The sequence below is a fragment of the Pinus tabuliformis genome, chromosome 7, assembly GCF_031772625.1.
Source record: "Pinus tabuliformis cultivar Carrire ecotype Pingquan chromosome 7, CPIR1, whole genome shotgun sequence".
Lineage (NCBI taxonomy): Eukaryota > Viridiplantae > Streptophyta > Pinopsida > Pinales > Pinaceae > Pinus > Pinus tabuliformis.
This window is the reverse complement of record NC_142293.1, coordinates 663,628,138-663,655,214: the sequence shown is the minus strand read 5'-3', so window position 1 is coordinate 663,655,214 and position 27,077 is coordinate 663,628,138. Positions and strand designations below refer to the sequence as shown.

Below are 27,077 nucleotides of genomic sequence, written 5' to 3'. Positions count from 1 at the left end.
AAGGCCTCATTAACGATACCTCCCATGGAGTTCTAACCACCTACGTGCCTCCGTTCCTACAAGGGATTGCCCGCAAGAAAACTACAAGATCACCTATGTTAACTGCGAATGAGGGTCTAGAGTCCGCAAAGTGTTTGAAGAAGGTGGTCCTATCTTCTTACAACCAAGCTTATGCTTGGAGGTGAATTTTAAATGCACTTCTAGTCCTAGAATGAGGATGCAAGATATGAGTTAACTTTTTAGTGAGACTATCAAGTACTTCAAAAAGACAAATTATTTGAGATTCCAAACACTTGGTGATATTCAATATGAGAATTAGGTGAAGCACTTAAAGAGCAATTGAATGAAACACAATTAGCAATTTCACTTATACAATATACTTGTTAAATTCCTCATGCAAGATAAACTTTAGAGCACAATAATGTCAGCAATCAATTAGAGACAATGTGCTCTCATTACCTATATTATAAACCAATCAGATACAAGAGAAAGATGCAACTTCTCTTAAGCACAATAAACAGCAAACATAAGGATATAAGAGATTGCTAACAGTGATCTTTTAATAAAACTAACGCAATGAAATGTCAAGAATGCAAAGTTGCAATGATGCAAGAGTTAGTATGCAAGAGCAATAGCTTATTCTCAAAACCACAAGAGAGACAAATGTGGCAATTCCTTTATCATTTAATGAACACTAAGGGAATGCACCAGACCTCAGTAAACACTCAAGCAAATCAGATCAGCCACTTGCCACTATGAAAAGAGTCCCAAAAAAATCATTTAAAACAATGATGAGCAAGCTCTTAAATCAACACTTGATATTCCTTAGTTTGTTAGACCTCTTAGGATTATTTTTAAGACTTTTTTAAGCTGTTTATGAAATGATTATGCCACTGCCATCAGAAGATCAGATTGTTGTAGCTTATTATGCAATAGATGACAGTTAATCAAATGTCAATATCAACTCTTGAATGCAGATATAGAAAAGCCAATGCACAAAGATTACCTTTTAATGCCAAGAAGAACAAGTTAGGCTATGAAAATACCACTGAAACTTCTAAATCAGATCTCCGAAATTTGTATCAGACCTCTGAATATTTACATCAGCCAATTCTTAACAGTGAGATCAGCAAGATTTATTCACATAAATGCATGAAAATAAAGCCAAAACACTTATAAAATTCTTGAGATTAATGTGTGATGGTTTTATGGTGTTTTTAGGCTTGTTTTTCCTTGAAATTAAGGTCTGCAATTAAAATGTTCAGATCTGAATTTTATGATAGTTCAGATTAGGCCTAGTGGCCTTGGTCCAATGGTTGATTTAGCTAGTCAAGGCACCAATGAGGCTAGTTTTGGCCTTGAATGCACTTTGTGAGCTTCCCAACACCTGTAATCACAAATGTAGGTCTGAAATATGACGGACCAGCCACCAAAAACCCCACAAAATGATGAATCAGTCCTCTTAGAGCTAGCGGTAAGGGCTAGAAGCCCCTCTAATGCTAGCAGCCAGGCTTGAAAATGCCTCCAGGGCTAGTGGCTAGGGCTTTTAGGCCTTGGATGATGCTTCAATGAAACTTCAGCCTTGTATAACCCTTCTTTGATGGATGTAAGCCTGCAAAACAAGTGTTAGCCCTCAAAATAATAAATTTTCAAGCCCTAAATCAAACCAGAAATTTAGAAAGCCAAACTAGTGATCAAAACAAGTCAAAACACCTAGCCAAATTTATTATAAGACAGCAAAACAAGGTTAGAAGCAAGATAGATCAGATCTAACTAATGAAATAGGCTTCCAACCCTTGCAGCTTGCCTGGAAGAGCTAGAAAAGCTAGTGGACTAGCTTGGAAAGCCTCCAAACCCTTATGGCAACCCTTATCGGTGATCCTTGATGAATTTGAGCCAACAAAAACTTGGATTCTAACCCTTAGATCCACCTGCAAAACTTCAGATCACAAATATGCTTGAGAGAACACCAATTTTGTAGCAAATTAGCCCTCCAGGGCTAGCGGATCCTCCTCCAAGCCTAGCGTTCAAATTTGAAGAAGTAGGTTTTGTAGATCGGGGCCCAATAAGGGCCAATATGCTTTGAAGCCCCACGAAATCCTTGCCCAAATGAAAACACTAACCAAAAATGGGTAAAAACCCTCAAAACCCCAGTCACTGGGTAAGAATCTTTAGATCTGCAAAATAACTCACTTCTTCTTCAAATCAATGGGGTTTTGACCTGCAAAAAGTCTTTAAACACAAAATCCTAGAAACTAAAAACTAGATTTAGACAACAAACATTGTCAGATATATACAAGGATCAGAGATATAATTTACAAGAAAATATTTGCAAATATTCACAATATTTATAAATAAAATTACAAGCTCTAATAGCAAATAAATCTTTGTAGCCCAAATAAAAAATTGAAAATAATTGATGGAAATAATTTTATTTAATGTACAAATCAGAACCCTACACCAGAAATTGTTCGATAAGCTCGGAGTCCAAACAAGATGTGGTCACCTAAAAGTCCATGAACTTGTGTTTTGCCCCAAGGGTTGAATACTTGAAAATCTCTACACAAAAGATATATTATTAGTTCCCAAGGGGTTCGATTCACGCAAGAAAACTAGAGATCTATAGATACCTGCTAAAGCTGCTAGGTTTAATGTGTTTACTCTAGCCAAATACCTAAAGCAAGATACATGTGCTAATAGATAATCCAACCACTAGCTATGGAACAATAATACTCAATAATAAATCAATAGAGCAATAAAAATTATTCAGCACATACCATGAATCATCAAGAGAGAGACACCTCGAATGGAAACCCCAAAAACTTTTATTAAAAAGATTTCCAACAAAGCTTAGCTCAGTACATCGAATGATTTTCTGATGAGTACATCATGATTAATGAGGAGCTCAAAATCTTCCTTATATAGGTAATGAAAGGATCAAACCCCTCCCAATGGAAATAACAACTAGTTTCTTTCATCCTTGCCAAAATAATCTTCTCCGTCGATCTCACTTGAAAATAAAATGATCTCGTCCTTTGATGAACGGTAAATCCTTAATTTTGAGGAAAAAATCGAATTTCTCTTAAAATCTCTTTTTTCTTAGTCCAAAGAATAACATTTTGAACTTTTACCCTCAACAAAATTTCTTTGACTTAACTACCATGGTCCAAAAAGTCAATTTCTCTTAAAAATTTGATTTTTCTGTTGACGGATGACCCCAGAAAAATTAATTCTTTTTGGACCCACGAAATTTTGAAAATTTTACACTTGGAGAGAATTTAATTTCTCTCAAATTTAATTAATTTTCTGGCTAACTATTTTCTTTTTATTTTTGCCAAAAAATTAATTAAAAGACTGAAGAGGGGGTTAATTATCTTTCCACCCTCAAATACTTTAGCCATGGTGTCTAATTATGAGTAACCATGCAGTAAATATTTTTACAAGATATTATAATTTCATTCAACCCTTAGAAGGGGAAATACATATTTGACATAGACCCTCAAGACATTACCCAATTCTGCGACAAGAAACATTATCTAGTATGAAAAATACATAGACTCGATTAACACTAAGACTCACCTAAGACCTTGTCAACGAATTATCTGTGTTTACAAACACACAATTTGGGGAGGTTAAAAAACTCCCTAGGAGGTAACCCTTTGACAAAAATCAAAGGCTTACCAAGGTGTTGTTACATGACTTAATAGTCATCCTAGAATCATTTACAATACAAAAGCAGAAATTGGGTTTACAATGATAAAAATGATGTTGAATGATGACAATGATCTTTGAAAAATCTTGTCCACTCCAGTGTTACTTGGGAGCAGAAGCGAAAACAGGGAGCAGGAGAGAAAATGGGTGCGGGAGCGACATTTTCAAAAGCTCCCGGTTTGGGAGCGAATCCCGGAGCGTTTTTATGTAATATATATATATATTGATACATATATGTCAACAAAAACATGTAGAATGATGAATTAGATATTAAAAACATACAAAAACATAGATTGATCATTGAACCATATAACAACAATCATCTAGAAGTTATAATCTTCATCAACCACGTCCACAAGTTAGTAACATACAACATATTGAGTCTCATGAATCATGATTCATCAATCTTAAAGTTTCAACTTCAAGCTTTCAAAATTGAAAATTCAAAATTTCAATATATAACATTTATCATCATTGATCACCAAAGTTGTACTTGTAAGCTAAGTTTAACCATTACAACAAATAATATCTAACATGAAATGAAATGTTATAAAATGAAATGAAATGAAACAACTTTCACGAAGCATCATATTCATAATTCATTACCAATGAGTTATAATTGCCAACTTCAAACTTCAAACTTAAATTGTCATATATTGTTTACAAAAAATATCATAATAAATATGAAAGAGTCAACTGTCAACAGTTATGAAAACTACTAGAAACTAGAAAAGACAAGTAAATCTATTATCTACTACTTCATGTGGCCCTTGCCACGAGAAATGTCTGATGTATGAGCAGGTCGTGGTGGTCTTCTAGGAGTCTCCTCCCGCACAGACCGACGACCAGAACCAAAAGGCACATGCCCTCCACGTGAGGGTGTAGATGGAGGCGGCGACAACAAAGGAACAAGACTCGGAACTTGAGCACTGCTACTGGATGGTGGAGGTGGCACACTGGCATGGTTGTTCCTCTCTCATAAGTTCTGCTTCTAGTTCTTCAAGATATATAGTGCCATCCTCCAAATTATCATCCTCTGGGTGGTTATCCCAAATTTTATATGTTGGATCCTCATAAGCCCGATCACAATAATGACTCAACAACCTCAAGTTGTAGTGCACATAAACCAAGCTTTCTGCCCGGTTTTCATTGAGTCTATTTCTTTTCACATTATGTATTAAGTTGTAGGTGCTCCAACACCTCTCTGTAGAAGAAGTATTTACAACCTGTGAGAGAACTTTTTTTGCCAATTTTGGCAAAAGTTCATGGCCGTCATATGCTTCCCACCATGTGAGAGCATCAAATCTGTCTCTATCTTCCATTGCATGGAAGGTACCAAACAAACCAGTGCAACTAAAGTATCTGCCTAATTCAAGACGTAGACTAGCACATTCCTCCCTGTCAGATATCAACTTGTCTAATGCTTGCAAATATCCTATAGATACCTCTTCATCTATATGGGGTTTGATCCTAACCCCACCCCCTACTGCAAGTTGGCCCAACCAAAATGCAGAGTAGCATTTTGGCGTAAGAATATACACCAAGGCATGTAGTGGAACATTAAGTTTATCCCACCGTATATACACACAATTGTGAATCAGTGTATACAAGTTGGGATCATTTTTATGAACAACAGCTTTTATTTGCCCCAACATGGTATCCATTTGCTCATACACCTCCCCAATCACTGGTTTATCTGTATCTGCAAACCGAATCATGTGATAAACGGGCTTGGTGAAATCCAATACTTGCCTCACACGTGCCCAAAACATACCATCAAGAGCGGTCTCCTCCACCTGTTCAAAACCTTGCCTGTCATATGCATTTGTAGCCCTTTCCTTTAATACCTGTCAGTGTGGACTTGATACCATGCTAGCCAATGACTCTCTTACCTTCAAAAGGCACCTAAAGGTGAGGTAATAGCTACCAAATCTAGTTCTCCCAATCTTCAACAACTCTAATCTTGAGTGACTGCAGAAAAGGCTATGGGTATTGCTATAATTTGTAATAAATTTTATCATTTCTTTGCCTCTCTTGTACAAATCACCAAACCATTTGTATTGTTGGTTTTTGTTCTTAACAATATCATGCATCAAAAGGTTCATTGTGTGAACCAAACACCCAGACCAAAATATGTTGGGGTATTTATCCTCAATAATTGCTCTCAATGCCTTACAATTAGGAGCATTATTAGTGATGATTTGGATGACATTGTATGGCCCAATACAGTCAATTGTTTCAAGTAACGGTTCTGCAATGTTGATGCCGGTCTTGAACTTGTCTGAGTAATCATATGCTGAAAGAAAGATGGCACCACTAATAGACACAACAAGAACAGTTATCAATGGCTTGCCTTCTACATTTGTCCATCCATCAAATACAATGGACACCCCATGGGCACTCCAAGAACTTGTCATTCTACTCAAAGAATGTGATATTTTTGCTTTTTCATGATCAAGTCCAACAGTTCTAGCCTTGTCATACCCAGGGCTGTTGTATCCTTTAGGGGCATCATTTATGGCAAAAACAATTTCGTGCCAATAAGGTGAGCGAAGAACATTGAATGGTATCCCACATGCATAGAGAAACTTGTAAACTTTTGAATCCACATCATTCCTACACCCTTCATCACGGAAATCTGATATGCTTCTACGCCTTAAACTTGGTAACCCTGTGCCTCCATATCCATTGCCATGGGAGGATGCTGAAAGAGTTCTTTGTGCATGTGATTGTGAGCTTGGTTCAAAGAAACCCTTTGATTTTTTAGATTTGTATTGGGCTTCCTCCTCTTCCCTTATGTATTTGGCTTTATTTGTTGTTGACACGCATGTACAAGTTTTGGTTCCTATTTGTTTATCTCCATCCCATGGCCTTTTCCTGCAAAGGTGCTTTCTTACACAGGTGTATGAACCTGTGTAATTATTGTTGCAATGGGGGCAATGAAATTTAGTGGTTCCACCCCCTTTCCCTGCGTCAGACCTATTAACATATTTCCACAATGGGGTTTGGTCTTGTTTAGTTTTTTGAGCTGACTCATGTTCACTCTCCTCCAGCTCCTCCTCACCAAGGTACTCCTCTCCGAGATTTTCATCAAATCCACTATGACCCACTTCTTCATCCCCTTCTTCATTTTCATCCCTCCTTTTTCTACTCTCTAACACCATAATAACCAAAAAATGAACCAAGAAGAAGAAAATGCCAAGAAATATGACCATGATGTTTGAAATTTGAAGTTTTGAATCTGCAAAAAAATGGAATGTGAATGGGAATGGGAAATAGAGAAAAAAAAATTATTTATTATTTAGGAATGAACACTAAAAAAAAATTCTGGAATAGAGTGTAGAGCCTACCTCTTTGGCCTCCAATCTCCACTTGCAAGCTCTTTGTTAAAATTGGCAACTAGGGCCAAACTCCATGTGGATCACCTTATTTATGGCTTCTGATATTTTTCCTAGATTCCTCTCATCGATAGGTGTAGGATTGATCTAAAGATCATCCGATTCCGATAAGTATTTATGGAGATATGAATTTATTTTGATTATGGACAAATTGTCAAGGTCAGCCAGCAAACTTATGTAGGCTCAGAGGCCCAACAGTCATGTCTATTCAACCTCAATGTTTGCATATAAATACAAGGAGCATTCTCCTCATTTGGACAATTCAATTCACTCATCTTCTCTCTCTCCCCTATGCATAAAAGGAGCCTCTCTCTCTCACATGTGTGGTTGAAAGGAAGACATCCTAGGGCAAGGAAGACGCAGAAAGAAGGACGCTAGGGCAGCAGGTCATCTCTTTGACCAACATTGACCAAGCGTTGACCTTCCAAGAGTGCAGATTGGGTGTGGTTGCCTCTCCTAGGCAGGGCGCAATGTTTGGCACGAAAATCGAGGTGATCTAACCTCCGGTTTGACCAGTGTTGACTGCCGTAGTTTAGGGCTGCAAGTTGACTTCAGAAATCTGCAAATTGACTAAATTTTTACAGTTGTTCAAGGGTTGTTTCTTCAAGTTGTTCGAGGACAAGTTGACCGGAAATTGACCAAGTATTTTAGAGGTCAATTTCAGCTAGTTTGACCAAGTTTGACTTTGCTAATCTAGGGTTTGCTGCTGCTGATATAAAATTAAAGAATTCAAATTTTGTACTATTTCTCTTTGCTGAACTATTGAAGATAAAAGAAGATTTGATCAAAGGGTTTCCCCGCATTGGGGTTTGTCCCTGGCTAGCCGCCACATCTTGTGTCTCTTGTCTTGGCTTGTTTTCTGTTGATCATTTAATGTTCTATATGCACTTTACTTAATGTATATGTGATTGCTAATCTGTGGCTAATAAGAAAAAAATAAGTACACTGCTCTATGCATAGAACATACCATAATTTAACATGGTATTAGAGTTGAGGTGAAGACAAAGCCCAAGCAAGAGCAATCACCAAAGAGAAGGTTGGCAAGGCTATCTTAAAGAAATCATGGGGTCCTCAACACACTTCCCTACTGAAGACAAACTCCATGAGAAGTCTGACTATCACGGATGGAAGATGTCTCTCGATCTAACATTAGAAGAGCAGGAAGTGTTGGACCATGTGAGAGGCGGGATTGTTGAGCCTCCATCAAATGCATCTACTGCTGCTAGGAACAAATGGACCAAGGGAGAAGTCAAAGCAAGGAAGATCATTCGGGACTCTATCGACAAACGCTTGGTGGCCTATGTTTCCGAGCTGAACATCTCCAAGGAAATCTACGATAGACTGGTGAGTTTATTTAAAGTTGATGCAAATCAAGTCTTGTTTCTTGGAAATAAGCTGAAGGAAATTAAGAAGGGCAAAGATGAGAGCATGCAAGCATATTTCTTAAGGATCATCGAGATCAAGAACGATCTCCTATTTATTGGGGAAGTAATTCCTGACAGGGAAATGACACTCACAACTCCTGGAGGACTGCCATATGAATGGCATATATTCAGGACTACTCTTCTCAACAATAACGTAATTCCTGAATTTTAGGAATTAATGGCCAGATGGCATTCAAGAAGAAACAAGGATGGAAGAGCAAGACATGCCCATACTTAAAGGTCATCCCCCTGCCTTTTCTTCTCATACTAAAATAAGAAACAATTCTGGGGCTAAATTCAAAGGAAAGGCTGGACCAAAGGGTGGAAGAAAAGGACGATGTTACAATTGCAATAAAACGGGTCACTATGCTAGGGAGTGCCCTGATAAAAGGGACTCACACGAGGACGATGATCAAAATCCCTCTCAAGGCAATCAAAGGAATGGCAGGTCAAATGGCAGAGGTAAAAGAAGTGCCGGAAATCAAGGAAGAGGACAACCATTTAAGAAGGCAAGAAATTCCAGGTATGAATCTAACACTGTTAACAATAAGAAAGATGAATATTATCTACCAGCAGCTCTACTTACTATTGCTCCCCCAAACTCGCTGGGAAATTGGCTTATTGATAGTGGTGCCTCAAGGCACTTCACTGGTTACAAAGAAGCTCTCTATAATCTGATAGAGAAGGAAACCAACCTGGAAATTCTTCTTGGAAATAATTCAAAATATCTCGTGAAAGGCATAGGAAATGTCACTCTTCAATTGAATCAAGGTAATACCATCCACTTACAAGATGTATTATATGTACCTGATCTCAAAAAGAACCTGGTGTCCATTTCGGCAATGGAAGACAAAGGCTACAAGGTGGCCTTCAACGATGGCAAGGTACGTGTATGGAAAAAGAAATTTAAAGATGCTTTTACTCTTGGGTTTCGAGTTGATTCATTATATCAGGTCGGTGGAAGTCCGTTGAGTGTCATGTCTTGTGACACATCCCTTCAGTCCGAACTATGGCATCGGAGGTTTGCTCACCTTCATTATAAAGCTCTACCCGATGTAAAAAATATGGTGACCGGGATGCCCGAGTTCAGATTAGAGCAAGAAGGTGTATGTCCAAGATGTGCCGAAGGGAAGCTCAAAAGAGGACCATTCCCCTCAAGCCAAAGCAAGACCTCCGATATATTGCAGTTAGTTCACTCAGACATATTCGGTATGATGCTTGTGAACTCCTTGGGAGGATATTTATATTACCTCACTTTTACAGATGATTATTCTCGAAAGACTTGGATATACTTCTTGAAAAAGAAGGATGAAGTGTTCTCCTGGTTTCGGCACTTCAAAGCCTTGATTGAGAATCAAACCGAAAATAAGATCAAGATCTTAAGGACTGATAATGGGACTAAATATGAATCCAATGAGTTTCATGACTTTTGCAAAGAGGTTGGCATTAAGAGGGAGACTACTACGCCATATACTCTTGAACAGAATGGTGTGGTGGAAAGGAAGAATCGTACAATTGTGGAAGTTGTTCGTGCTATGCTCCATGATCAAAGACTTCCGAAGTTTCTATGCGCCGAAGCTGCAAATACCGCCGTATATGTACAAAACCAATGCCCTCATCAAGCATTGGGTTCCAAAACTCCCGAAGAAATGTTCACCAGTAAAAAACCTGACGTATCTCATTTTAGAATTTTTGTAAGCCCTATATATTTTCATGTGCCTAAAGAAAAAAGGAATGAATTGGGTGCATCTGGAAAGAAAGGAATCTTCGTGGGCTATAGCGAAAATACTAAGGGCTATAAAATCTATGTAGTTGATCAAAGGGAAGTCGAGATTAGTCATGATGTCAACTTTGACAAAGACATGGCTCTTAGCAAGGTAGACAATATTCCTACTTTAAGGAGATCTAAAGAAGCTGACACCGGGGAACCGAAGGAAAACGAAGATGAGGCGATGCCTGATGTGGAAGAACCTACGGATCCTATTGATCCTCCACCGCAAGAGCCTTCCCCTTTTAGGAAGAGGCCTTCATGGCTTAGGGGGACACTTGATGATGATGAAGGACACATTGCACCCTGAGGAACCTTCCGTGCAAGTAAAAAGCCGAACAGGTATCAGGGATACCTGACCATCATGAGCACGATCATCCAAAATGAGCCTTTGTCATTCACAGATGTCGTCAAGCATCAAGTATGAAAGGATGCTATGACCAAGGAATATGAGTCCATTATGAAAAACGATGTTTGGGATGTGGTCTCCAGACCCCAAGACAAAGGAGTTGTCGCTTCAAAATGGCTTTACAAGATAAAGCATGCAGTTGATGGAAGTGCGGAAAAGTATAAGGCTCGTTTTGTCACTCATGGCTTCTCCCAGAAGGAAGGTATAGACTATGACAAGATATTTGCACCTGTTGCCCGATATACCACCATCTACTCGATCATAGCCCTTGCTGCTTCGCAAGGATGGAACCTACATCAGATGGATGTAAAAATTGCGTTCTTACATGGTTCGATCAAAAAGCAAGTCTATGTGGAGCAACCCGAAGGATTTGAGATTTATGATCGAGAATCTCATGTGTGCAGGTTGAAGAAGGCCCTCTATGGGCTAAAGCAAGCACCCCGAGCATGGTATGAGAGAATCGATAGCTACTTGATGAAGTTGGGATTCACTAGGAGTGAGGCCGACCCTAACCTTTACTTTAAGGCTATAGATGACAAGCCTCTCATACTGGTGCTATATGTTGGCGACCTCTTTCTAACAGGCGCAGACCCTCTCATTCACGAATGTAAGAGGAAGTTGGCTTCTGAGTTCGAGATGAAAGACCTAGGACTTATGCACTATTTCCTAGGACTGGAAATCTGGCAAAAACCAGGGGAGATTTTCCTATCTCAAGGAAAATATGTGGTGAAGATATTGGAGAGATTTGGCATGGTGGACTCCAAGCTTGTAACTACCCCGATGGAGTTTGACTTCAAGAAGTTAAGCAGTAGTGCTGTCAGACCTGTTTTACGAAATGCTACCGAGTATCGTCAACTCGTCGGAGCACTAATGTTCTTGGTGAACTCCCGTCCAGATATATGCTTTGCAGTCAACACATTGAGTCAACATATGGTTGAGCCTCACCACTCACATTGGATTGGTGCCAAGAATCTGTTGAGATATCTTCGTGGCACAATCACTCATGGGTTGAGATACACTGCCGGAGATGTGAGACTACTTGGGTATACTGTTGTTGATTGGGCAGGCAGTGTGGTGGACCGAAAGAGCACTTTCAGGTGTTGTTTCTCTTTGGGATCTGCCTCGATATCCTGGATGAGCAGGAAGCAGAAGTTAGTGGCTTTGAGCACCGCCAAGGCAAAGTACATCTCTGCTAGCATGGCCTCCTATGAGGCAGTGTAATTGCAAAAGCTCTTCAGTGAGCTGTTTGGATTCACATTGGATACCACCGTCATTCTGTGTGACAACCAGAGCGAGATCCGTTTATCAGAAAATCTCGTATTTCATGATCGCTCCAAGCATATCAATATCAGGTACCACTATATTCGAGATATGGTGCAGCAAGGAGCAATAAGGCTCCAACATATCGGTACAGATGAACAGGTCGTTGACATTTTGACAAAGCCCCTAGGAAAGGTCAAATTCCTGACTTTCCGAGAACGACTTGGTGTCGTTCAGAGACCCTCTTATGAGGGTCGAGTACGATGCATTGAGCTTTGGGAGCTCCAGGGGGGCGCGGGGTACTTCTTGGAGCGACATGTGACCACAGGGCAACTCACCATCCCCTGGTGGTGCACTATGTACAAGGTAAAGGTTCAACCTTCCCCTGTGACACCCCGTGGCAACTGTGGAACAGGATGATTAGTTCTCCTGTGGGCCAGGATGATTCGTTCTCTGTGGCGACTGTGGCGCAGGATGATTAGTTCTCCGTGGCATCCACTGGACAGCATGATTCATTCTCCTATGGACAGGATGATTAGTTCTCCTGTCAAGGCATCCTACCCATGTAGTCTGGGACTCATGGGAAGTACCTCTCATTTGATCAATGAGCAGGGAAATGAGGATAGGGACCATAGTAGTATTATTGATGGACGCATTGTTGTATCTACCCTACTCCCTATGCTAGGATGACCTCCATTGATCTGGGATCAATGATACTGATCTAGGATCAGTGAGAGTGGTTCACACTCTGAGATTGACTTCGGGTCAGTGAAGGATGGTATGATACATCCTTGATCATTTCTTCTTCTTCATAGTTCAAGCAGAGCAAAGCAGAGCAGAGCAGAGTGGGGTCAAGTTGTACAGGGCAATCCATTTGATGGATAGCAGCGACGGTCTGACAGATTGCAGATGAAGTTCTCCCTAGTTGAGAGGGAGTGTTAAAATTGGCAACTAGGGCCAAACTCCATGTGGATCACCTTATTTATGGCTTCTGATATTTTTCCTAGATTCCTCTCATCGATAGGTGTAGGATTGATCTAAAGATCATCCGATTCCGATAAGTATTTATGGAGATATGAATTTATTTTGATTATGGACAAATTGTCAAGGTCGGCCAGCAAACTTATGTAGGCTCAGAAGCCCAACAGTCATGTCTATTCAACCTCAACGTTTGCATATAAATACAAGGAGCATTCTCCTCATTTGGACAATTCAATTCACTCATCTTCTCTCTCTCTCTCCTATGCATAAAAGGAGCCTCTCTCTCTCTCACACGTGTGGTTGAAAGGAAGACGTCCTAGGGCAAGGAAGACGCAGAAAGAAGGACGCTAGGGCAGCAAGTCATCTCTTTGACCAGTGTTGACCAAGCGTTGACTTTCCAAGAGTGTGGATTGGGTGTGGTTGCCTCTCCTAGGTAGGGCGCAATTTTTGGCACGAAAATCGAGGTGATCTGACCTCCGGTTTGACCGGTGTTGACTGCCCTAGTTTATGGCTGTTGACTTCAGAAATCTGCAAATTGACCGAACTTTTACCACTGTTCAAGGTTTGTTTCTTCAGGTTGTTCGAGGACAAGTTGACTAGAAATTGACCAAGTATTTTAGAGGTCAATTTCAACTAGTTTGACCAAGTTTGACTTTGCTGATCTAGGGTTTGCTGCTGCTGATATAAAATTGTAGAATTCAGATTTTGTACTATTTCTCTCTGCTGAACTATTGAAGATAAAAGAAGATTTGATCAAAGGTTTTCCCCGCATTGGGGTTTGTCCCTGGCTAGCCGCCACATCTTGTGTCTCTAATCTTGGCTTGTTTTCTGTTGATCATTTAATGTTCTATCTGCACTTTACTTAATGTATATGTGATTGCTAATCTATGGCTAATAAGAAGAAAAATAAGTAAACTGCTCTAAGCATAGAACATACCATAATTTAACACTCTTCAATCTCCCCTTGCTCATTGCTTTCTCTTGCTCCTTGCTCCTTGCTCTCTCCTTTCTCCTTGCTCTCTCTTGCTCTCACTCTCACTTGCTTTCTCTTGCCCATCACTCTCTCTTGCTCCTCACTCTCTCTTACTCTCTCTTGCTCTCACTCTCACTCTCTCAATTTCTCAAATAATGAAATTCATTTGAGGGAGGGTTATTTATATTCCCTCCCTCCCTCTCTCCCTCCCTTCCCTCCCTTTATTTTTTCCTACTGTCGCTTTTTCTTCCAGCGTAATTTTTTTTCCGCGCGATTTTTTTTTGGGCATTGCTCTCCGTCGCCGAGAGCGATTTTTATAGCCCGGGAGCGGTCGAGAGCGATCGCTACCCGACCGCTCTCGGGCTATAAAAATCACACCCGGAGTGACGAGAGTGACGCTCCCTAAATTGATTCGGAAATAAGCAGGGAGCGCAAATTTTTTCAGGAGCGCGCTCCCGCCCGAAGCGCGGATTGGGAGCGGGATCGAGGGGGGAGGGGGGCGCTCCCCCGCAACACTGGTCCACTCCTTTGTATCCTGTTTCTTGGATTGTTGACACATGTGGGGTCAACAAATAAAAAGGAAAAAGACCATTGGAATATAGAAATGGCACTCTAGATGTAAAAATGCAGCTTTTGTTAGCTCCTTGAAGGTGTAATTCTTCTTTAATGGAAAGTGGGAAAAAGATTAATGCCATAGATCTTAGTATGAATTCATGTTTGGGATGTTGATTAGCGGCAATGATGAAATGAGGGGGATGCTTATTTTAGGTAAGTTATTCTAGAATTGTGAGAAAGCATGCCACATGTCAACCTAAGGTCTATATTCTTGTTTCCCAACATCTAAGTTGACATTGTGAGTCACTTATAATAAGGTCTATATTCTCGTTTCCCAACATCTAAGTTGACATTATGAGTAACTTGTAATATCTTTTCTCATTATCTTGAGCCTTTTGACAAGCCCACCAAAACCTTGTCAACATTGCAAATAACCACTTAGAACAATCCTCATAGGGATCCCAGTCACCAGAAAAGGCAATTTGCTTATATAAATTTGACATTTGACCTCTTACAACTTTTTTTAAGTAATAAGTTATAACTACGTTTTCCACTCCCATTGACAACAACCCATAGCGAGATTCATTTTCGTAATAGAAAACGATCTAGAGTACTTAGGCATATAATCAGTAGCTTTGGAAGGCCATAAATCCTTTCACAGAATGCAACAAAAAAAGGATTTCAGATGGTCCCAAGAAAAATTAATGACATCGTCCCATGTCGTATTTGTCGTGATATGTTGTGGATGAGGTGCTACACTTCCCCTAAATGAGGAAAAATCAAGCTTGTGGCAATCACCTTTTCTTGGTAACAACTTTATCAGACAAAAACAAAACTCAAAAGAATAATGGCCCAGCTCTATCATCAAAGACACATCTGATAAATGAATGTAAGAATCGCTCATGTGAATACAAGGATATCCCATCATTGTGGAGCAATGAATAAATGACCTGTAAGATAAGAGAGTAGATACAACCAGGCATATTACACAATATCTATAGGAGTGTTGAAGGAATGTAAGAATGATTCATATGCATCCAAACATATCACATCCTCACACAGCAATGAATAAAAGATATTTAAGCTACGACAGTAGATACAACCAAACATATTACAAAGTATCCCTAGGGATGTTGAAGGCTGTGAACTTACCTTGATTGAGGCACATTCCTGACATAAGAAAACCAAAGGACTCTATGGCTCTAATGAGGAGAAAGAAAGGAGAATGGTATCTTCTATGAATAGAATAATGGGAATCAATACATATGGAAAAGGCATTCGTCCTCAAACATATCCAGCAAAAGAGATTGACTATATTCTGTTGTTTACCTTGTAAAGACAATCCACCACTATCATCAAAAGCAATGAATGAATGACCTGTAAGATGAGAGAGTAGATACAACCAGGTATATTACACAATATCTATAGGAGCGTTGAAGGAATATAAGAATGACTCATATGCATCCAAACATATCCCATCCTCACATATCAATAAATAAAAGATATTTAAGCTAAGACAGTAGATACAACCAGGCATATTACAAAGTATCCCTAGGGATGTTGAAGGCTGTGAACTTACCTTGATTGAGGCACACTCCTAACATAAGAAAACCAAAGGACTCTATGGCTCTAATGACGAGAAAGAAAGGAGAATGGTATCTTATATGAATAGAATAATAGGAATCAATACAGTTGGAAAAGGCATTCATCCTCAAACATATCCAGCAAAAGAGAGTGACCATATTCCGTTGTTTACCTTGTAAAGACAATCCACCACTATCATCCAAAGCCATGCATGCCCAAATAAAACCCTGAGACGCAAACCTTTTTCCCCAATTTTAGGTTAATACTAATTCCAAATTATTTTGGCATTTTAGCAATTTTTTACAGCATTCCATCATTGTTGCATCGTTTTAATTTGTACTCTGTTTCATGAAGGCAAAAGATTGCAAAAAAATTCCAGTGCCAAAGTTCACAAAATGTGCAAATTGTAATAGATATATACAAAATTCGCCACAATAAACAAAAAAACAATAAAATTATATAAACAACAACAACAACAAAAAATCAAAGAAGCTGAAACGTAAAATAAAGTCATCAAATCAAGGCATTGAACAGTAAACAGCTGCATTAACTGCTTGCCTCTTGATTTTCTTTCCACACTGATTTTATACAAACCAAAACTCAAAAATCATGCAAGTGTCTATCCCTGTCAAAAATGTCATAAGGTTCACAGTTTATATGCAGTACAACCGACATTTGGAGTTACCAGGTATGAACATTGCAAGTTTTGAAAAAGATCAATCCTCATTGAAACTCCTACTGCAGAAGAGATTTTCATTTACAAAGAAATATTGTTGCCACAACTTAAGAATTGAGGTTCAACTTGACTGCCATTGTCTCACTACATCAAACGGGTGTTCCAATGCTAACTGATACATCAAAAGCAGACACAGATGTATGGCAGAAAGTACAAGAACGAGTTGTGCCTGGTCAGCTTATATAGAATACATAAAAGAAACATCTCCCTAAGAACATGGTGCAATAAGATCACAAGAATGTGCACCTGTTAGACGACCAAGCTTTTGCAGTGACAATGCCTTCAAGTATATCGCCTCAAGCAATAGGCTGGCTGCATGTAGTGAAACTGATTGTGATAGTTCTTGCCGTGACCGACCTCGTTTAGAGTGAGCTTTTTCTGAAATAGACGACCGTAAGCGCTGTTTTACAGCATGTAATTCAATTCCCTCGAATACTTGCAAGGCAGCCTCAATGTTTCCTCTTTGATACTCTAATCTTCCTAATAGAGCTCTAGCCTCCTGAAAAGATCAAATCAAGAGAACATGTCAGCATTACAGAATCAAATCACAAGTGTGACTCATGAGAGGAAGTGTGCTTATGTATCTGAGCAAGACAATAGTGATGTTCTTACCCTAGAAAAAAACAGTTCCTACTATTCAATGATCCTAATTCACAATTTGAAATGATACTCTGCAGCCAATAATAGAATCTCTCTTCCCTTCATATTGCAGGTAGGATTTTACATGTGTATATATGAAAACATGGAATATAGCTCTAGGCATGTAGCAAGATTTGCCATATAGCATATATTCTGAAAAAATCAACAAATAGTTAAATCCGTTAAAATCCTCCTTGACACCAGCTTCAGAATTCTTGTTCTCATTTTAGCTGGACATTTGCCAGGTGTCAGTGGGATCATAGTAGGGACTAATTGTTTCCAACAGCATACCTAAAGTTTTCACAGAGTCTGAAATGATAAACAATCAAGCTATTGAGGTAAATAATTCATTCACATTGCAGAAACTAGCATATACCTGTCCAACAAAAGAGATATGAATAAAGTAATTACTAACTGGCAGACTTGTACAGGTCTAAGCAACTCGATTGAGAATCATATTTTTTATGGAACACAAAACACAAAGGTTCTCACAGTATCTGCTTCTTAATCTTATACAATTTTCTCATCTTTAAGAAAGCTGATCATCTTTCACATCATACTGCCTCTAAAACCATGCCCTTTTGGTAGAAATATTCAACTGCTGTCTGGTATTAAAGCATCATATCAGGTAATTTACCTCATAATTTAGAGATAATGCTTCACGGAGTGAAGACTCGGCTTCTTCAATGTTTCCTTCATCAAGTTTCGTTTCAACCTCAGCTGTTTTAGCAGAGAGTCCATTGGCAGAGACCTCTTTGAAAGCCATCACATCTTTGGAGAGACCACCTTCCTCTACCCCAACTTGTTCCCTTGAACAGGTACACAACATTTTGCACAGCACACTTTTGAGCCGAGGCATCCACCAGGTCAAATTGGTGTAGCATTTACCCAACCACCTGTTGTTTGAGAAATTATTCAATAATATCAATACCCTTATGTTAAAATAAATTATATTGCATATACATACTCAGAGCAGACAAGTATATCTCTAAAACAACAAAGGCCAGCAATAATGCAGTATGTGCCATTCTCAACATGAATAGTAAACACCAATGTTCAATTTTAGACTTGTTTCACAGATTCATTTTTACATACTAATAAAATCTTGATATAGCAATAGCAATTCTACCCAATTTGTTGTATGATATTTTTGAGTTTGAATTGAAACTATCACTGTAGTAATGTGGACTGTTGGATATTGCTCACAAAGTAAATGATTTATCATTTAACTCAAAGATTGTCAATTAGCTTGCTCATGTGAAAGCATATAGTTTTCCATATAAGCCCTTTTAAAGGAAGCATTGTCAAGACCTAACAATACTTTTCCTATGTGGTTGTACACGAGGAGAGAAACAAGTCCCTGAACCTGTAACGATTATGGACAAAAATTATAAAAATAATAAATAGTGAAATGAAAGCATAATTACTGGCATGGTAATAACCCTCATAAAGAAACTACATGGAAATCAGTCGCATTTGCTAGAGAACTCAACCTTACTGAAGCAATAAGCTCCCCTGGAAGGAGCAAAAGCAGTTATTTAAAGAGTGTAATGCAAGTGTTCTATTTCAAATTTAACTAAATTCATTTGAGAAAAAGATAAAATGTCAACAAAAATCAACAACCAACTTTTAGTGAAAGTCAACCATCATTTGGACTATTTTAAGGGTAATTCGACGCCATTTTCAAAGACAAAATTAAGTCAAGATTTGGTTGGGACCTGGGTAGATCTAGTTAAAGATAGTTAAGATAACCTAGGGGTGTACCCAGTTTATATATACAGTAAATACCCTATATAATCCCTTGTCACAATATCTTATTTCGCTCATAACTCTGCAGACAATTATCGTTGTTGAACATTATATAGTATTTTTACATCATAAGTGAGATTACTTGTTATGAGCAAACACCCAAAATACATAGTAAACTTAAATAAACCAAATGTAGACATGGAGCACAACTGTTAAAACTGGCAACTAGGGCCAAATTCCACTTTGGACAGCTCATATGATGGAGATGATTATTGCAATGAATTCCACTTTTCGAGAGGACCAAAATCGACCTAAATATCACTAAAATTGGTTAAGGGAAAATATATTTTTGAATTCAAGCCCATTCATGAGTAACTCACCAAGGTCGGCCTAGGTTAATTAACCAAGTCAAACCCCTCCCCATCTCCTATAAAAGGACGTGACCTCTATCCTCATTATACACATCAATATCTCATTCTTCTCCTCTCTGAAATAGCCGCAGAAGAAGAAGATCTCCAGCGAAGGTGATGAGGGCAAGGTTGGCATCATTCTAGTCATCTCCAAGGGCCGAGTTCCATAGGCAGGAGGCCGAGATTGGTTTGGAGAAATTCTGGGCACATTTGTGAATTGTTTTGGGCACTTTTATCTTCATCACAGGTCCGAGTTTGAGCAGAGAGGAGCCACACCTGTTGAGGGTTGTTTTGATGATGGTTTGGGACTGTTTGAGGTGGAGTCTTTCTCCTAGAAGCAGGCCGCATTATTCAGGAGCACTTCCAGGAGGGCCGCAGGCCTTATCTTCCTTTGATTGGGGGGCCGTGTGACTGATTGTGGCTAGAAGAAGGGCCGCAGACCTAATCTCCTTCTGCTTGGAGGCTGTGAGGCATATTAGAGGGCTGGAAATAGCCCTGGACAGTAGAGGAATGTGGGCAGACTAGCTTGAAGGGAGGCCGCAGCCAAAGAAGGAATCCAAGTGCTGTGGAAGAGGGTTGTAGCAGCTTATCATCAAGCCCTAACCAGATAATCAGAAAGCAGAAGCCTCTACAGCAGTATGACATGAACCCTAGAGGGTACTATTTGTATACTCCATATTTGCAGCCATCTATTTATCTAAGAAGCAGTGATATTGATCTTCAAAATTGGCAAGTCAATTTTGACCTTGAATTATTGTACTCTCTCTCTGCTGAGCATTTGATATTAATAATAAGAAGAATTGATCAAGGGTTTTCCCCATCTTGGGGTTTTTCCCTGGCTTGTGCCATATCCTTGTGTTCTCTTGTCTTGGCTTGCCTTCTTCATTTATCGTTTGTGTTCTTTCTTCAGTTACTGTCAATATGATGACGATTTATGTGATTGTCAATAAAATAAATTGATAAATGGGCTATATGAAATGTTGAAGTAACTATCCTAAGCAAAGAGCATGTTAACCAAAATTTAACATGGTATCAGAGCTAGGTGAGGACAAGCCCAAGCAAGAGAGAATGCAATCACTAAAAAGTTTCTGAGGTTCGACCTCTAATCTCTGCAATTTATCAGAAGGGACTGGCAAAGAATATTTTAGCAATTTGATCTCCTTTTCTAAGGTCTGGCATGATGTTTTCAAATTCAGTTCTGTGGTGAAAAGCTCCAAGGCTCAGTTGGATTCGATCCTTAAAGCAGCAAAAGGCTTGAATGTTGAAGATTCATTGCAGAAATGTTTCAGCCCTCTAAGGTAATAAATTATTAAATTCTGAGCGAAAATTTATCATCACAGGCTAGCTAAAGAATGATTTTGTTTGATACATGACTGTTAGGCCATTCGGCCTTGTTTCTGGAGATGACTGAGCCATGAAGGAAGGATCATTGCATTGATCTTAAAAGTAATGTATTCTTCAAAATATCTCTTGCAGATCTAAGAAACAACTAGGTATTGTGCTATTTTCTTGCCAAGTTCTGAAAGAAACCTTCCAGGACCAACGAAGATAATAAGGGTCTTCTCTGTTTCAGCCTTTGTCTGCTCACATATTGCTTGATCTGAAAGAATAATTCTTGCAAATTACAGACCTGTGTAACTTCCATTTGTAAATGAATGTGTGGTAAAAGTATCCGACCTAGCCTCATACCTTCTGTGACATAATTCTGGGCTTGAGATTCTACATACATATATGTGTTTGTGTGCCTGTCGAACTTACTAAGAAGATTCAGACCTGTAGTTTCTTTGAGCTTCAGAAGAGGACAGAAACCAAGGTCACTTAATCATGGCCACAGGCATGGAAAGGCTAGCAAGAGCAGTACGCAGTTTAGCGAAGCAAGGAGGCATCCAGCGCACAGTCGTAAAGGATTAAAGGACCTAACTAGCAGCAAAAAGAAGTCTCTCAAATCTACTCTCTCACCGTGTATTGATACTGCCCCTCTGGAATGACTGGACATTTGTTAGATGGCTATGCTCCTGCTCCTGGTACGATTTACCTGTAATGACATATGGTCGTAACTTTGTCTCATTGGCATATGAACCTGCTACAGTGTGATTCTTTGCATTGTGACATTGTCACAATTGTGTATAGCATCAATTCAATGAGTTCCACATCGACATATCTCTTGCTTCAGTCATATGTATGTTATCAATTCACATTGATATGGCAATATTAGCGATGATGGGTATCAACCTATATGCACAAACTTCTTCATTCTTATATGCACTCAGCATTCAGTATGGCTGTCACTGCTAAATTAGCTCCAGTATGGTATTGTTATGTTCTAGCTACAGTAATATATGCATGACCTCGACTTCACCGCCCTATGTATGATGGTCTCAGCTCAGTACAATATGTGAATAAGCACATGTCAAAGATACAACTGTACAGTAGATATATATGGCTTTCTGCTTTATATGTATGGCATCTCTACACTGTTTCTCAATGTATATTCATTGAGCTGGCACTGTACACAGAGCAGTGAGATTCCCCTTGACTGTATATTCAGGCTACTGAGCTCAAGTTATATGATATCAGGAACCTATACAAGAATCATGACACAGTGACGTAGCTACATATCCTCACTCCAAGATATCACTGCTGCTGCTATTATTGATCACTGTATTGTATGGGCAGTATTGATTCTTCAACAGTGTCAGCACTTACATATAGAATCACAGTTTCAACTTCTTAGTTAAGCCGACCTATGGAATTTTACGTTGAAAAGAAAGAAATCTATAGCAATATCAATCCTCATTCAGTTTTGAGAAGAATCAGTCATTTACCTTGAAGCCCTAAAAGAAGCGTTCGGAAGGTGTATAAATCTGAAGATTGTTTCATAGGACATCAATCACCACACTTACTCTCCTCACGCTGATAATATTAAGAAGTCAGTTTGGATCCTCCATTAGCCTGCAAAATAAGTCAAGTTGTATTGAACTGTGACAGCAAGTATTCACAGTCTCTCATCTCCATCATTTAATGGCAAGCATCAAAACCTGGAGGGCAGAAGTCAGTTCTTCTTCATCAACTAACTATTTGCCACATTCTTTTGCAATAGTACTGAACCTTGGAAGAAATTCAGCACATCAGATAATATATTTGTGGCTGAGAAGTAACTTGGCATAATTTGGAATCTCTTTGGTCTATCTAGAAGATGTTAAGATCAGGCTAGAACCCTGGATCCGTGGCATAATCAAACTTGGAAATCATTCCAAGGCTAAATTCAGAATAAGTCCCTTGGTCATACTTATAAGTTCTTTTAATATACTACTGTTGAGATCTGTCAACAGGCAGAGCATGTGAGAAAGTCTACATGTGTAATGCTGAGGATTGGTATGATAATATATCATCCTAAAGATGAGGAGCAGATTGATAAAAGGCTGGATGACCAACTGAAGCAAGAATTCGGAGGGAACTACATGGATGACTTTGACACATGTAGCTCGATGATTATGATTTTGGCAAGGTCACTTTCCCTATATTTAGAGGGAGTTATGGACAAGCCATGTTGATTGGATTGTAAGGATGCAGCTATTGATGATGTCTGATTGATGACCCTCTCATCTATCAATGTAAGAGGCAGTTGACTTTTAAAGTCAAGATGGAAGACCTAGTCTTGATGCACTATTCCCTGCACTTAACGATGGAGAAGCTGTTGATCTGCATATGTATATCTTATAAGAATCCCTGGTGTTCTTGATGAACACCCTATCAGTCATATGCCTCACTATGAAGACTCTGAGTTGATCTATGGATGAGCCTCATATATTGGATAGCTGCTTATTGAGATATCTGTGTGATTCTCTTATCTATAATCTGGGGTACACTGCTAGAATCTAAGATTCCATGTATATTCTGATGTTGGTTCGGTTGGCAGTATGATGGATGGAAAGAGCACATCTAGTGCTATATCTCTTGATTTGGTTGCTTTGTAAGCACTTTTGAGGCTGAATGAATATAGCAGCAAATATGGCTTATTATGAAGACAGTTGGTGAGTCATTTGTGCTCGTGCTGATAATCACCATTGTATATTGCGATATTCTTGAGTGGGATTCATTTTTCAGAGAATTCATGTACCGCTTTATTTTCATATGGTACATTGGAGAGCTACCAAGCTCCATCATTATTGGTCAGATGAGAAGATTATTGTCATCCTTACATAGCCTCTTGGTAAGGTCAAGTTTATCTTCCTTCAAAGAGGCTAGGAGCCATGCATAGACCCTTCTAGGAGGGCCCTGATTGAACATTGAGCTCTGAAAACTCCTGGGGGCTTGGGTTACTTCTTGGAGCTATGAGTGACCATCAGGTGAGTGGTTCACCTTCCCCTATAGGTGCGTTGTGTACAGGTGAGCGTTTCACCTTCCCCTATGATACCCCATGACGATTGACATGTGTGTAGAGTGAGTGGTTCACCTTCCCCTACGACTGAGGGCATATGCATAGGATGAGTGGTTCACCTTCTCCTATGGCATATGAGCAGGATGAGTGGTTCACCTTCTCCTGCGGACAACCCAGTGAGAGATGCATATAAGCATTTGTTGGTTGTCACGTGTGGACATGTCAGTGGAACGTGGTTCATCCTTTCCCCACATGTAGGATGCTCATTCCCTACAATCGATGGTTGACATGTCAGTGGGACGTGGTTCATCCTTTCCCCATGAGTAGGATCCTTCCTACGATTGATTGGTTGGCATGCATGTAGGACGTGGTTCATCCTTTCCCTACTCTCGATGATTTGCATGCGCGTAGGATGTGGTTTATCCTTTCCCTACGATGATTGTGACATGTGACTGTAGGATGTGGTTCATCCTTTCCCTACGTGTGGTTGTGAGCAAGATGTGATTTATTATTTCCCTATTGTTGCCCCAGCATCATCCTACCCATGTAGTCCAAGGCATATGGGAAGTACCTCTCATCTGGCCAATGAGTTGAGAAAAGTGGTTTGGGACCATAGCACTATCGACGGACGCATCGTGTACTGTCATACTCCCTATGTCTAGGATTCATGATGTTCAACCAACTTAATCACTTGGGATCAAGTCCGATTGGGGTTTGACCCCTGGTTATGTGGACTGACTTTTGTCAGTGGAGAGTGGCAAGGTCTTGTGACTCACTCTCGATCGATTCTTCTTTATTATCTATATCAATGTTCAGCAGAGTTGAGACGAGATGCAGAGATGGTTCATGATGGCAGGATGGCCTGATGATGGATGGATTGGCAAGTGGAATTCTCCCTAGTTGAGAGGGAGTGTTAAAATTGGCAACTAGGGCCAAATTCCACTTTGGCCAACTCATATGATGGAGATGATTACTGCAATGAATTCCTCTTTTCGAGAGGACCAAAATCGTCCTAAAGATCACACTCCATCCCACAGTCCCTGACAATAGGTGAGATCAACGTAAGGATCACACTCTACCCTATTGTCCCTGATCATCCATCTTAACCCCAAAGAGTTAGATGGTAGAACACATGCATCCACCAACTTCGGCGAGATCCACCTACTGCAAGGGTTAGGGATCCCACTCTATCCCAAGTCCATCAACCCACTGGCCAGATGGGAGAGGTTATCTCACAGAGTGGGCAGGACGCTAACTGGGTCATACTCTGACTAGGGGAGATCCCAAGTCTCAACATCCTATCGTTCAAAGGTCTCTCATCCCCAGGAGCCCTATAGCTCCATCCCCCACCCTAGGAGCTCAGCGAATGAGGAAGAGCATTGCTCAATGTTCTTGATTAGCCTGGACCCTTATTCAAAAGCGTCATCTCAACTAGTCCAATATACTCCTTCCCTTTCGGCAAAGGCTTGGTGAGGATGTTGGCTATTTACTCATCTGTCAAAATGTGAAGTCTCACGGATCCTCTGTGCACCATGTCTTGGATAAAATGATATCTAATCTCTATATGCTTGGACTTGTCATGGAAGATAGGATTCTTTGACAAACGAATCCCACTCTTGTTGTCGCAATAGATAATTGTCATGTCCTGAACCTGCTCAAATAGCTCTCCAAAGAGCTTCCTCAATTAAACTGCTTCACAACTCGCAAGGCTAGTTGCAATATACTTGGCCTCAGCAATGCTAAGGGTTACAGATTTCTGCTTCCTACTTATCCACGATATCATGGCTGATCCCAGACTAAAACAGCGTCCGGGAGTATTCCTGTCGACAACATTGCCAGTCCAATTTGCATTTGTATATTCATGTAGTCTAACGTTTCCAGCGGCATATCTCAGTCCAAGGTTAATAGTCTGATGACCTACCAGGTCTATACTCCACAATCAGTAGCCTTAAGATACTAAGGCTACACTACAAGTCTTAACAAAGAGACTTTAACCCTTCCTATCTCTCATTGTTTCATTAAACTTCCCTCATATCAATATACATAACCAAGGAAGGATTGGTTTTCAGAGTTTACCAAGCGCGGCGCTTTTGCAGGCTGATGCGACCCTTCTATCACCTGGCGCGACCCATGGCATGACCCTTTGTCTCAGCGCAACCCTTCTATTTTGTGGCGTGACCTTTCTGTTTTCTAGCGCGACCTTTCTGTCTCAGGTGCGACCTTTCTGTGGCTCATGGTTTTCCCTTCTGTTAAGAAATTCTCTTTCTTCTTGCTTGGCTCTCATGGCTTGACGTGTTTGCACAGAGTCTGCTCCTAGCTTCAACTCAACTCAGCCATCGTTGATGGGTTTGGATCGATGGTTTGAATTTCTTTGACTATTCAACAGTTCCTCTATCCACCTTACAAAAAATCATGACCACTCCTGCTCGATTGAACGGTGTAGCATCGATCTGGTAAAGTTTGTTACTTGTTTACTTCGCTTATGGAGCCGCCCAGAAAACTCAATGTCGCGCAGTTAGGGTCCTTTTAACTACTCAACCAATTTGAATCAGACATTATCAATGGAATCTCCTTGCAATCTGCCATCAAATCCTTTCTTAAGTGTAATCGACACCACTACGCCAAGATCACGAACTTACATGCAATCTAGCAACTGAAAATGTGTAGACCTGTAAACATTTCAAAAGGTATATCTAACTCTGTTCCTTCGTTTCACCTACACATTTATTCAACTATCTCAGATATCAATTGATCAATATCACGATTAGTTTAATCGATTCCCAACCAAATTCAGCATAGAGATTCATTGAACATACACAGAGAATATTAGTACACAAAAAATTGGGTTTTCTGGACAGAAGATACATGATTTTCCAAGAAATATACGAAGTATAAGTTCTCTGTTTCTTCATTCCATCAACACATATTCAATTACAGAAACAAAACACGGGAAATTATAATTGCAACACACTTAATTGTCAAAATTCAAAATATAGAATTTACATGGCCCCATATACAACATGGGCACACAGCCCTGGCCCTCTTTCCTCATGAGACTCACTCCCTCTACATGCCCCTTAGGCTTACAATTATAGGAAC

General features: G+C 39.7%; 1 protein-coding gene across 1 annotated transcript in view; it reads right to left on the bottom strand.

The window, feature by feature from the left end:
* Positions 1–27,077, bottom strand: part of LOC149249193 (protein NPG1-like) — a 176,896-nt gene that overhangs the window by 111,239 nt on the left and 38,580 nt on the right. The window contains 2 exon segments of the mRNA XM_089458647.1: positions 17,046–17,298; positions 18,076–18,334. Coding sequence (XP_089314773.1) covers positions 17,046–17,298; positions 18,076–18,297 — 475 coding nt within the window. The 5' untranslated portion in view covers positions 18,298–18,334.